Genomic DNA, 13,754 nt, shown 5'->3' on the forward strand with positions numbered 1-13,754 from the left:
CTGCTAGTACAGTGAAGAGTTAAACCATAACTCCATCCTGGCATCATTCCCGATAGATATTATACAAACTATACAAAGTAAAAACACCATTATACTGTAACTCCATCATAAACACTACAGAACACAACATAATAAGATGCATAATGCTCTTAAACCATTTATGCAAATCACATTACAGGCATTCAATTATTATAGTTAATAAGTAAAAAGCATTAAAGACTTTATTTATACTTCATAATTTTACTTTAGACTAGGGTCTCATCTGGGGTGTAACCTGACATGTTCCCGTTGTTTGCTGGGATAGGCTCAAGCCCCTATCCACCCTGAACTGAAATAAGTGGTTGGAAAATAAATGGATGGTGCATAATGTCACAGGATCTCAGTCGAAAACTAGGAGCAGAACTCCAGAGAGGGAGAACTGAGGTGAAAATAATGGAAGACACATTCAGGACTTGAGAGCTGACAAGGTCTTTCTGCATCTGCAGTGGTCCCGAAATGCTGATGTGAAATGTTTTATTTCTTTCTGCATGTTGCTTCATCATGTTGTGTCGTGTTTAAGAATTATGACAGCGTTTTTTTAGCCTCATTCAAGTAAACCACTACCATAAGTACTGTCTAATTGCAATTCTCTTTCAAGTGCTCCATTCCTCACCAGCTGTACTGTATACTCTCTGTCATTCAGCTGTCAATACAAATGTGTAACAAAAGGTGTATTAATGGATAATCACTTTTTTTATCTTGAAAATGAAGCTTGAAGCAATCCTGAAGTATTCTTGATCAGGCAGTAGTGTTTTGGGCACATAATTTACCAAATGACTTCTAGGCAAGTAGGTGATTTTAATTTTTGAGACAGTGGGAGAAGTGATGGCTCGTTTTAAGGCGCTGTTCCTACCTCTCAGCCCTTGTTTGCTCTGTAACCCACTCCATCAAGCCACACTCAAAGGGTGTCTCTCTTGAAATCAGCAAAGTAGAGTCATGACTGACTCAGTTTTTTGGGACCTTTTCCTTCATCAGCAGAGTCCTCCTTTTTACAAGTTTAAAGTTGAGCACAAAACTAAACTTGGAGGAAGTCCCAGTTACATAGATCGTGAACAGCAGAGATTAATTCTTTGAAGCCAAAACCGCCAATTGCTTTGTGCAATTAAAAAATTGCAATAATAAATCGATGTAATTCATTGTTGAATTTCCCTTTTTTATTCGTTTTCTTTAAAATATATTAATCACTGTTCACAACCAGCTACAACTTTCCGTTCCAAGTAAACAATGGAGACCTCAATATAAAATATCCCTGGAAAATACTCTGGGCTAGTGCAGAACAAAACAGTATTAGTACCTAATGAAGAAAAAATGAGTGAAACGTTGTCAGCTCACCTCTTTCGCTCTAACATCATAGCCACACTGGGTGTTAATGACATCCTCCTGAAAAAAGAGGAAAAGGCTTAATGGTGATGTCGAAGAGCAACCATATCAACATTCGTATCTCATCTCTCATTTAGGATGACAGCTCAGTGCTGCGGGAATCTGCTATGAAGCAGCTGTCTTGACTGTGCCTTCTGTGTTGAGCTCCACTAAGGAAACTGAACACACACCAAATGCCAGGTTGGATTTAAGGCATCAAGAACTGAGAAATAATAGTCTAAAAAACTAAAAAGAAAGTGAACTGGAAATGCCTCTAAGTTACGGAAAATGTTGCTTTCTTTACATACATCCATATTCCATCATCCACATTACAGAGAAAACAAAACAGGCAGTCCATATACAGTACAAACAACTGTCTTATGTGAGGAAATGTCTTCTGCTGCCCTGCCTAATTAGTGTTTTCATCTTCTGTCCTTATTTGAACTTATGTAATACTAAATGTACTTCCCATAAATTACCACACGGATCTCCAGGGGGCGACACGCACCTCAGCTCCAACAGCTTGTGGCTGTTCACAAAGTTATGCTCCTTTTGCCTGTTTATTAACCACTTCAATTATGATATCATGTTAAAACCCTCACTGGGCCCACTTGCTGACTGACAACTAGTCAAAAACAAACACAAAAGCAAGCAAAAGCCATCATTAACATGTATCTGAAGGCTGTTGTGTAAAAGTTTCAATGACCTCATTTCTTAAAAATGCGTTACAAAATATCGGCAACACATTTTTAAAAACGCTGAGGGAGAACAGAGCTGTTGGTGTGTTCAGTTGAATAGCCCTTGTTAGAAGACATGTCAGGATGACGGTTTCCTTTTTGTACTATTTGTTACTATAGTTGCATTAGACACTAAGAGGCCCTTTCTCCCAGTTTCACTGTGTTCCAAACTTTTGTCCCATAACTACTATGGCTTGCCAACTGGAGGATTTGTTTATTTAATTTCCCCATAAAAGATGTTTCTTTGGACCCGATTTTTTATGTTTGTTTTCTTTTTTCTTTACAGGCCCAAAGTCAGTTGCAGAGACTTATTTTTTCTTTTACACAGCTCTCCGTGAGGGTCTGGATCATATATTTTGACATCCCCCGTTTCTTATACTTCACTAGATGGATTCACTTAAAACTGTACTTGAGCCATAATTGATAATTACCATTCTTTCTGTACACTGTAAACATCGGGCACATTTTGATGGGAGCCGACTGGACGTTAAATAAGTGCCTTATTAAAAATAATGTTTAGGGGGTTACCGCAGGATCCTTGGTACAGCAGGAGAAAGGTACTCCACACTTCTCTCGGCTGGGGTTGGTCTCAGTGCAGTTAAAGTAAATGTTTAAGTTCCAGTCATCAGCACCAAAAGCACCACAGCACTCCCACTGTGGAAAAGAGAGAAATTACAAATATTTGTAAATGGGAATTTATTTTTTATAGCTGCCACTTGATTGAGGTCCATCTTATTTTACCTTATTATGTATCTCTGGACTATTCTCTGTCTTCCGCCATGATGAAGTGCTACTGAATGTTTTACTTCTGTGTTATACAAGATAACTTCCAGAAGCTTCCATAAACGTCCTGAGGTTTTGGGAAGCTATGAGATTTAGAAGTTAAGTCCATGTAATCCTCTGTTTTCAACACCTTTCAACAAGGTGGGAAATAAATTTGAAAATTGTGTATTTACTATATATATTTACACTTACTGCATAAATGTTTTATTTGCATTTTAATCCATGAATATTGAGTCTGATGTACGACTGCGTCTTTCTTTGATAAGGCATAATCTGCCAATGTTTTTAAACAAGCTCCAATGAAACTAGAATAAGCACGAGGACTTACTGCAGAGTTTAGTTAAGAGTTCATTTAGGGTAAGGATACTTTTGTAGGCTACTGAAACTGGATTAGCAAGGAATAAGCTGAAAGAGCAGACGTTGACAACAACTCTTTCATTAGCCTACGCCCTAGCACACAGAATTAGCAAAAAGGGAGTGGAGTGCTGCCTCTGCCTCTCCTGCACTGTATAATATTTAATTTCTGACAGCACATGGGAGGGATTGTTAACGATCTGTGATTTCACAATATACACCAGTCTGCCACAGAACCTGCAGAATCAGGAGAGGAACTGCTGAATAAAGCCAAAAGTGCTGTCCTTACGTATTCCTGGGTGAAGTCGATCAGGTTCTGGAGGTCAATGTCGTCCCGGTAGGCCCTGATGTTGTTGTTGATGAAGAAGTTGAGCTGATCTTTGATCCAGTCTTTGAAGACGAAGGCCAGAACTCCTGCAGTCAGCTCCAAGAAGAAAATCACCCCCAGGAACACAGAAAACTGAAACAAAAGTTTGTAGGTGAAAATGGCACCTAACACCTGTCACCTCAATTACAACCAAAAATGACATTTTGTTATATAAAATATTTCATCTCAATTAAGGCCACAAAGGTCATAGCTAAGGCCAGGAGAAAATCTGAAAGATTCTTAAAGAATCTTAATACTCTGGTTTCCAATTTTGTTAACAGAATTATGATTATAATTACAGAATAAAAAGTCACAGCAAATTGATGCACATGAAAATTAAAACCTTAGGATAGTATACATGTAAATAAAAATACAGACCAATTACCAAAACAAAAGAGAAAAATGGATACGTATCATACAGTATATTGAGCATCCAAAACAAAACGTGTTGCTTATAACTGAAATAAATGTACAATGTTATTGTCAGGCAAATTATGATTTTTGAAGCAAGTTGACATTTAATACAACAGTTCAAGTAGGGAGCTGCATCAGCATGTATAGGCTGCAAATGAACAGGTAAAGGTTTATTCCATACTGAAAAGAAAAGAAGGCTCCTGAAGAAGTCCCCACAATTAAAACTTTGTGTCTCTTTTCTTTTCAGCTCGGAATAAACCAGTTCCATTTCCACAAGCTGTTCCACTTGATATAACAGACATGACATGTAAATTAATTACGGTGATCAGCATTTGTCAGCAACAGGATAGAACGTCCACTGTGAAAATTACAGGCCAGTTGTATGTGTGGCCAGTGCTGGAAGCAATACAAGCTGTAGAGTAGACTAGACTTTGCACCAGATTACAAATGGCGATCCCATCAGGTCTGGTGAGATGTTGTCCACAGTCAGGACCAGCATGTGCTGTTCACTCATCTGTGAGCTACAGTATAGGCATGCCTGCCATCTCAGTGAAAACCACAAATGAACCATCCATGAAACTACTGACGCGTTCTCATCTGACAAAAGAGCCATTGGTACCAAAGCATCATGAATCACGACTGCTGGAATGTCCTCACAGAGGGATGATCTGTACAAATGGCAGTAAATGAGACACTGTGGTTGATTGATTGACTTTTTGATTGATTGCTTGCTTGGTTGGTTAATTGACCCACCAACCCCAGGACTTGATTGATTGATGTAGAACTATGTAACCAGTTGCCAATATTCCAGGACACTTGGACCTCCCCATCAATCTTGTTGACGTGACTCATGACCTCCCAGACTGTGGCCCATCAGTGATGGACTGCACTTGACTGCAAAGCCATATCATCTTAGAAATTGCTGACTGTGAATACCCCGGATTGACTTACAACAACTTCCAACAATACAGTTGACATAAAGGTGTTATTCTGCTGTTAAACGGGCTCCTTACTGTTTTCTGCTTTCGTGAATTCCACTAGGCTTTACGTTCAGCAGGTTAAATCACCTTTTCACATGTCAAGTCAGCTCTCCCTAATGAGGTGCTCTGCTGGTCCAATCATTTTAATGTATCGTGGTTAGCAATGAATATTCGACTAATCAAAATGATGACAAAATCATTTAATCAATGTCCAACATCTGTACACTTTATATTCTATAAACATAAAGACAGTGAAAAACGTAGTAAAGCAGTCAAAACACTATACTGTACCATAATTTGTGAGTGGGAACATCACATTCTGAAGTGATGTGCTTTTCTCTGTAAATATGGTCAGTCAAGTCCATTCTTAAGACGATTTCAAGCTGTTTGAATGGGTGCAGCCTACTTACTGTCTGCCAATTCTACTGTTGCATCAAAAGGAACAAGGATAAAAGACAATTGCATAAACAGCAAATATTCTCAGCCTGTTAGAGATTCCTCACATCTGATCATCCAAGCGATCCAGCACCTCATTTATTTTTTGAAGGATCCCAGCTCATTAGTTTTTCTAATCTTAATTCAAAGAAATTCAAAGGAAAAAAATGGATGTTCTAAACCAAATCTTATATTTGTTGAACATTCTTCAAACTCCTGCATTAAACTATTTATTTTCTCATGTGGACCTAATACCACTCCTGGGATTTTTTCCTGCACTAAACTCTTCCCAATGCAATGTTTTTAACATGTTGCAGCTGCAAGCACTGAAAGCCATCAAAATATCTTAAAAAAATATAGAGTAAAAAGAATTTCCAATTTATTCATACCATAATGTTCTACAAGAGATAAGAAGGACTGATACCAGACTGTAATATTGTTTAAAGATTCACATTGTAGATTTCAAATGTCTTTGAATCTCAGAGGTTAATAGGGTTCTGTTTACATAAAACATGCAAGTTTGATCAAAATTCATGCATATTTTAATACAAAACAAAAAAAAATAAGTTCATGAACATGAAATCTGCAATCTCACTGATGTTTGTAAACTAAAAAAAGCTTCCAGGAAACTCTTTAGCTAACCATTCAGATGAATCATTTACACATTTCCCAATCATTTTCTGAATGTTATATAATTAAATCAACTTTAACCTTCCAGGCCAATATGGCAAGACTGTTGTTTTACTTAGTTTCCCTTATTAATTAATTTATTTGCATTACTTGATGGTTTCTGGAAACCTAACATAAAAGCGTCTTGAAAGTAAGCTGATAAAATATTTTCTGTTGCCTTTACACATACAGTGAGACTTTTAGAAATCGACAGTAGATTAATAAAATTTAATTCAAGCTAACAGAAAAAAAAACAATCTGTATCTGTTTGACTGTAGGCATGTACAGTTCATAATCTGTACATGTTAGGACTATTGCATTCAGGAGTATACATTTCCTCTCTTGTCATTTTAAGTTGTAGGAACACAACTGCATTGTAATCGTCAATGTACTTGCACAACCCCCCTTCAACTACATACTGTTAAATGTAATGAGCATCAGTTAAGAAAGAACAATAAGGAATGAACTATAAAGTCCCACTTTTCAAGAGAGTACTGCCTTCATGCTGATTATCAGCATATTGGACCAACATCTCAGACAGAACCAATTTTTCTCTTGCAAAGAATCATGGTCATCAGCAAATGTGATGCAGACACGCAGGGTGTTAATTGTATATTTAACAGCCCTAGATCTCCACCTGTATCTATGGTCGGCAGCCAGACTGTTTGGCCAAGTCCTGCGACCTCACTACCTGCCCTTCCTGGGGGCTCATCCTGACGTGACAACATTCCAGCAGAACAACACACATCCCATATCGCACCCTGGCTCATGTAACCCCAGCTTTCTTTCAAAAAGAGAACATGATAGGTACACTTTGAAAGCTCTGTTTTCCCAACATGAGCCCCAGTGAACATCTGTGACATGACCTGCGATGATGAATTACGTGTAGGGCTCAAAGACCAATGAACAGGCACATGGTTGAAGAGGTTCTACAGAGGAAATGGGGCAGAATCCCAGAAGAGCTTCCGACACCTTTAACACCTCTGCATCTTCAAAGCTGGTATCCTACATCAAACCGTTCCTTTACTCAGCCTGAGGCATTTTGTCAATTTCAGCTTTGACAATGAGTGATCAGTCGTTTCTCTTTCTTCTCGTCTAACGGTTTCCTATGACCATCTCAGAGACACTTACTGTAACTCTACTGCGGGTGTGCTGTTGCAATGCTGGAAAAAAGCTTACGTTATTGCAGTACAAAAGCTTAGTTCTGGACAAGACAAGGGGAGAGGTGGGAGGAGAGGGGCAGTGGTGCTGTGGGAAGGACTTACAAACTTCAGGAGGAAGGTGTTTTCCCTCAGAGCTCCTATGCAGCCAGCAAATCCCAGGATGAACATCACCCCCCCGACCACCAGGAAGAGCCACACAGGGTCGAACCCCCCCAGGTCTGTGATGGAGGATATGTTGGACAGCACACCCTATGGAAAACAGATACCAAGTTATTGACTGCAGGCCTATTTTCTATGCTTTAATGTTGAAATACAAAGGTCAGATTCTTGTGACAATTAAATCGTAAAACACTTTTATTCAGCAGAGACTAGACTGTCTAGATTGAATTGCCACATACAGTATTTTAAATCAACCACAAAAATGAGAACTGGAATGTTGGAATATCAGAAAATCCTTTTAAAAGGAAGTTTACTCCCTTTCTTCGTGACATATATGAAGCCCAATTGAGCTGTTAAAGAGACTAGAAACATTGAACATTCACCTTCTGGGGGCACTTCAGTTAAACAATTTGCAAGAACAGACAGCACAAAACAAACTAAGAGCTGAAGATCACTGTAACTCTTCACCAGCTGTGTTTTGTTATTGTTAATATGTAACTGGTCACAGTGCTCCTAACAAAATGGACAGGCGATCCTTCTCAAAAGCAGATACGCATTCCCAAATAAGTCAAAACGGAATTCCAGAATTTAACAGAGTATGACAAGAAATGCAAAGACTGAGATGTAAATAATTGTACTATTATTTATTCACTAATATTCATTGTTTTACTTATTCATTATTCAGGAGAGAATTCTACCTTTGTATATTCATAGACTGGAAGTGATTTAGTACATTTTCTTTTTTTAAAAAGATACATATTTCCATATGGAGCCATGGTAGATCAGATGGCAAGGGTCTCTAGCTCCTGACTGGAAGGTCCTGGGTTCAATCCCAGGTAGGGGCAAGCAATGTACTGTAGCTTGCTCTAATTCCTTCCAGACGGCTCCCAGGTTCACTCAGCCTGCTTTCCAAATGAGTACTGGAAGTTAATCCTTCCAGGATTAATAGGCTGTCTGGAGTGTGATGCTGACCACATCCCCTCCACCTCCAGTGTCGGATGGTTGAGAAAAATGGTGTACCTTGCCCCCCCATTCCCCATGGGCCTTTATGGCCTGGAAAGGGGACCTAACCTACCTTCCTACATATTCCCATTTTTATTGAAACTCAGGAGAAAGAAAATGGAAGAGTTTCTCTCTCTCTGGATTTAAGGGGTCTCCAATATAGCGTACATACAGTAGTTTATCAGATTTGACCTTAATCACATCTCTCATTGATCACATTTTGGTTTCATCAGATTTATTTCTGATCAAAGTTTGCTTTCAATTTCTGCCACTCCACTTCCTCTAATGTGAAGCCCTTTTCCAGCCTCCTTACGTGTGCCAATTAAAATTTGATATCTGGCTTTAATCAAATAAAGGCTTCAATGAATTAAATTGGGCTTGCTAGCACTTCTGTAGCTCTTTTAATGGAATCTAGGAGATCGCACCTCTCTTTCTATTCCACCACTCTTGAATGAAGATGTACTTTTACATGCTTTATGTTGAATATCAGAAAATCTCCATCGGTTTTATTTTATTGATGGTTTTCACTCAGGTTCCAGGCAAAACCAAAAGATAAAATGTTAACCAAGTCCAGGCTGTATTTAAAAAAGTTGGAGCCAGGTTGCTATTTGAACTAACTGTCCCGAATCCCTTTTTATTCCTCTTAAATTGACAAGTACTGTTTAGCATTTTGAAAAAGCAGGATTGTTTAGTTAAGCCAAAACAAACCATCTGAGCGGCAGAGCTGCTACAGAAAAGAAAAGAAAGTTCATATGAAAATTAACCTCTGTTGATATTCAAAATAAACTGCCTAATGTTTTCCAGTGTAGGCTTGGCAGTCCGTGTCTGACAGTAACTTAAGCTTTCCTGCCCTTGTTTTAAACTCAAAGATTTGTCTGCTTCTGGTTAAGGGGGTCTTAAATCAAGTCAAGCATTAACGGCTCTCAAGCTGCAACTCAAATATTTTTTTCGATCCAAAAACATTTTGTTGAGGGGGAGTAGCGGTTCATATGTTTCATATGTTGGTTTTTTTTTGGTCTGAAGGATGTTTGTTGTTTGTTTTTACGAAAAACCTTTGTCCTCCAGTAGACTGTGCCACTGTTTTTCCATGTACACTAATTAATTCTGAGCCTTTCTGTTTCAGAATGTGTCAGGAGCATTTTAGTGACCGATGATTCGTTTTACAGTATATCATATCATCTTCACAGAGATTACAAACCTAAAGGAAAGCAATCTCCGTTTTGTTTAAATTATTAAAACATCTTACAATCAAACATTTGACAATATTGCAATTTTCGAATCCTTATATTGTGAATCTTATACTGTATAGTTTCTAACTCTCTCATTACTCTTGTATTATGCTCAACTCAGTTGGAATACAACACAAAAGTTTGTTCATAATGTTAACTAATATGACTTAAAGCAGGGATACACTTCTCCAAGATTCATTTTTGAATAAGTACAGCAGAGACTTGTTTTTTTTATATTTTCCCACAAAAGTGACATTTTCACACATTGACACCTTAAAATATTAAGAAAGTTTCATTTGTGTTCTTTAGAAAAGCAACCATTAGATTTTTATCCATTCACATAACTATGTCAAGGATGTTTCAGGTTTGCTTTTTATTCCCTCCAGTGTTTAAAAATGAGGTAGCTTGTTTGTCCTCTACTGGAATAGGTCTGAAATGTGCCCCAGGTTACAAACTATGAATCCAATCCTCTCAGGTGTCTGTCCCCCAGCTCCCTGTCTCAGTATACTGTGTGCCATATACAGTACATGTGAAATTGCAAAGATGATCTCCTGCTAAAGCTGAAGTTCTGTCAAATATTAGGGGAGAGACAAAGCTAATTTTGAACCGAGTGTAAATGTTTTTCAACACTGACTTTAACTTTTTGTTTGGCAAAACGTAGATAATTGTGATTAGTTCTAAGATATTAAGAACATACAGTTTGCAAACTACAAAGCCATAAGTGCTTCTATCTAAGACGGTAGCTAACTGAGCTGAAAATCTCATCCAACGACTTTGTAAAAGTAGTTATGGCATCAATTTTGACAGCCTGTGTGAAAGCACATATGCTGGTACTCCCTTATAGTACAGTACAGGATGTTGGGCTGGACACTTCTATCAACTCTGTAAATCCTTCTGCTTCAGAGAGGCAGTTAAGAACATTTTCTTCAGAATCTGTTGAGAACTTGTATCTGATCGGGTTTGTTGTTACTTGCGGTTTGTAAAAGCTGCCTCACTCCTCCACCAGCTGGAGAGCTGTGCAAGGAATCGTGCTCGTCTGTATTTCCTTCCAAAGCGACAGTGAGTGGCACGCAGATGTGTACACAACAGATGACACAACAGATATTCACACTGGGTGTAGCAAAAGGGAAGAGGATCTTTCATCTTTGCAGTCACTACTACCGCAAATCAAATACCCAAATGGGAGAAATTTCTTTTCATTACAATACAAAATAACATTAGGCTATTTCAATTCTTGGATTTTTACCAGCATAAATTTTTGATCATTATAAAATAAGGTAAGCGTGGTTTTAGGTTTTGTAAAAAAATAAATAATTTTTTATTCCATTTAATTTCTTGGATCACCACTACAATGTTCAGCAGTAAAAGAGGGATAGATCTTGTGAGAAACATGCTCTGTTTGAGCTGTCTGCCATTACCCACACCCACAGTGCCTAAAGGGGTTGTACAGTAGTACGGACTGAAGGAATGATGCAGTTAACACTGACTGCACTAGGGGTGTCCAGTCCTGGTCCCAGGAGTGCTGGTGTGTGGTAGACTTTCAACCCAACTTCATTCTTATGAAGTAAATTGAACAATTACTGCCTTAATTGGACAAAATCCATTAAAAAATGCAAGTAGAAGATTTCACTCCATGTGTACATCTATTAGAAACATTTCAGAACTATAAGGTCTGTAACTGACTTATAGTTCTCTTCTCCTGCTTGTATAAACCTCAAGCTGATGTCAGTCTGTAAATTGTCCTGAGTGGTTTAACCGGCTGGCACACTCAGCCTTGAATGCAGAGACTTTTCATTAGTAGACAGTAAAAGGCTCTTTGGGGATTAATCTCAGCCTCAAGATAAAGCAGGAGGACAATTTGAAAGATGCCAGCATTTTTACTGTGCATTGTGAAGGAAGGAGAGGAGGCGGACAATGTGTCTGTGATGGACCGGCTTTAAAGACAGATACTATTTTCTCTTTGTAGCTTGAACATCTGTAAACAACAAAGTGCATATAAATTCAGAACCTAGAAATTATTACAAATGAGGTTTCCATCAACCGCAATTAGTTGTTTTATGCATAGCTGTTCGTGTCAATTGCTATTAAAAGCTGTGACTAGAATGAGGTAGTAAAGTCTGCTTTGGGCTCCATTACTGAGGGACTGGTCACACACTGGCTGTATAAGGCCAGCATGTAGCTCGTGTCCTGTGGAAGCTGTTCTCTTAGTGCTGAGGTTGAAGACACACCTAGATCTAGAAAGTAGTTAATTGACTCAATCTGAAATACCACTTGCCAGGATAAGTGATGAATGATGTTTCTCTTAATCTTACAAGAGGAATCAGGGACAAATGAGTGTAGCTGAAAACTGTACTTCACTTAATAAGTATTAATCAACCTTGAGTGAGGTTGTATTTCTATAGACATTTATGTTTAGTAACAAACACATACAAATACTTAAACACAATACTGGCACAAGACCTGTTTTTGTGGGGTTTTTTTCTATTTAAAACATATACTGCACTCAGAGGTACATTAGTTCCCAGTTCTGGTCCTGGAGGAACAGGAGTTAATTGTCTCTTCTTAATCACAGGCTAATTGATTTCAGTTTTCTATTTGGGGCCTTTTTTTTAATTTGCCTTCAGCTCTTAAAAGGTAAATGGTATTGGTGCCAGCCTTGCTGAGGACACCTGAAATGTAGCCAATGTGACCTTGGCAAAAGAAAAAACCAAATGACCATATTGTGTGGGCTTGTCTGATACATTGTCATTCCCACCCGTGTCTGCTCATCACTGATGAACTGCTAAGAGCTACAGGTTAGTAATCACCTAATAAGTGCTGATTAATGAGAAATCATAGCAAGCAGGTTGATGAAAGCCTTCATAAAGGTCTGTGCACTGAACTTGTTGGAAACAGCACCCTTGAAATACGGACTCAGGAGTGGCCAAAGAAACAAGCTAAAAGTATAAACAAGCAAGGAGATCAGTTATGGCAACAATTAGCACAGGAGATAAAAAGCTGCAGCTGGCATGAAGACCAGAAAATGCAGTGTTCCTCCAGGGACAGGACTGAGAACAACTGGCCTACAATAGCATTCCCAGACAGCCTTGGATCTAGACACAGGTAACAACAGAATTACCTTTTCATTCCATGCCCAGAGCCCAATTCCCAGGAAGGCTACACCAAGCAACTGCCAAGAGAAGAAAAAGGGAAATTTGTGTTACTGTTCTGCAGTTGATAAGGCACAAAAAAACAATTATGAATTCTTTTGTATGTTGGAATTTTCCCATCTTTCATTTCTTTCTCAGAAAACCATGTATTCTGGAATCATACTATCATGGTACAGGCTGACAGACTGGTCAATGAAACACACACATTGGCGGTTTTTTAAGTTGTTAAAAACTGCACAAGCAAAGTGAAGAAATTGGATGCAGCCAAGTACAGTACTTACAACAATACTCAGTCCTATGCATGGAAAATATTTTAGGTCCTTTGGTTCACAAAACGAACTCCAATTAGTTCACACAGGAATAAGGTGCTGTTGTAGAAATTATTATCTTTTGCAATAAAAAATTTATATTTAATAAGCAATGGAACAGACAATAAACAGATAAAGCAATATGTTCCTAACGCAGCACAAATCACCTTCCCCCGTGTTTCACTTTTCAGATATGTTTGGAGCAAAAGTTCACTGTACAGCTCATGGGATTGTCTCAATACTGTACATACAGTTGTTCATATCCTATTGTACTGTAGACCTTGGTGAGAAAAAGATAATTTCTGAAAAAAGTAAAACACCATATTTCACACTATAAAGCAGGGGCTGTTAATCCCTTTACAGAGGTTGAGCTGCACTCTCAGTTACTTCACAAATTCCATACCCGAAATGTAATTTTAAATTGTTTTCAGGTGTTACACAGATGGAAATTTTAAAGTGCCTGTAATTGTGAATGATAAGGAGAATAAAATGTGCCGTTTTATTATTTTATTTGGGTGGGGGATTGAAACCAAGAATATGAAATGAGCCTCCATCTGTTAAGTGTTTAGGAATTCTTCAGACGCGTGTGCTACAAAATAAACTGGGA

The 13,754-nt window shown here is 38.3% G+C and overlaps 1 protein-coding gene across 1 annotated transcript in view; it reads right to left on the reverse strand.

Moving 5' to 3' along the window:
• The window catches only part of tspan5a (tetraspanin 5a), a 54,404-nt gene that overhangs the window by 9,622 nt on the left and 31,028 nt on the right, over positions 1-13,754 (reverse strand). The window contains exons 2-6 of the mRNA XM_069191531.1: positions 12,809-12,859; positions 7,403-7,549; positions 3,562-3,732; positions 2,664-2,789; positions 1,372-1,419 (exon numbers count right to left, since the gene is read on the reverse strand). Of these exons, the coding sequence (XP_069047632.1) occupies positions 1,372-1,419; positions 2,664-2,789; positions 3,562-3,732; positions 7,403-7,549; positions 12,809-12,859 (543 nt within the window). The remainder of the gene's footprint in view (positions 1-1,371; positions 1,420-2,663; positions 2,790-3,561; positions 3,733-7,402; positions 7,550-12,808; positions 12,860-13,754) is intronic.

Source organism: Lepisosteus oculatus, chromosome 1 (assembly GCF_040954835.1).
Source record: "Lepisosteus oculatus isolate fLepOcu1 chromosome 1, fLepOcu1.hap2, whole genome shotgun sequence".
NCBI lineage: Eukaryota > Metazoa > Chordata > Actinopteri > Semionotiformes > Lepisosteidae > Lepisosteus > Lepisosteus oculatus.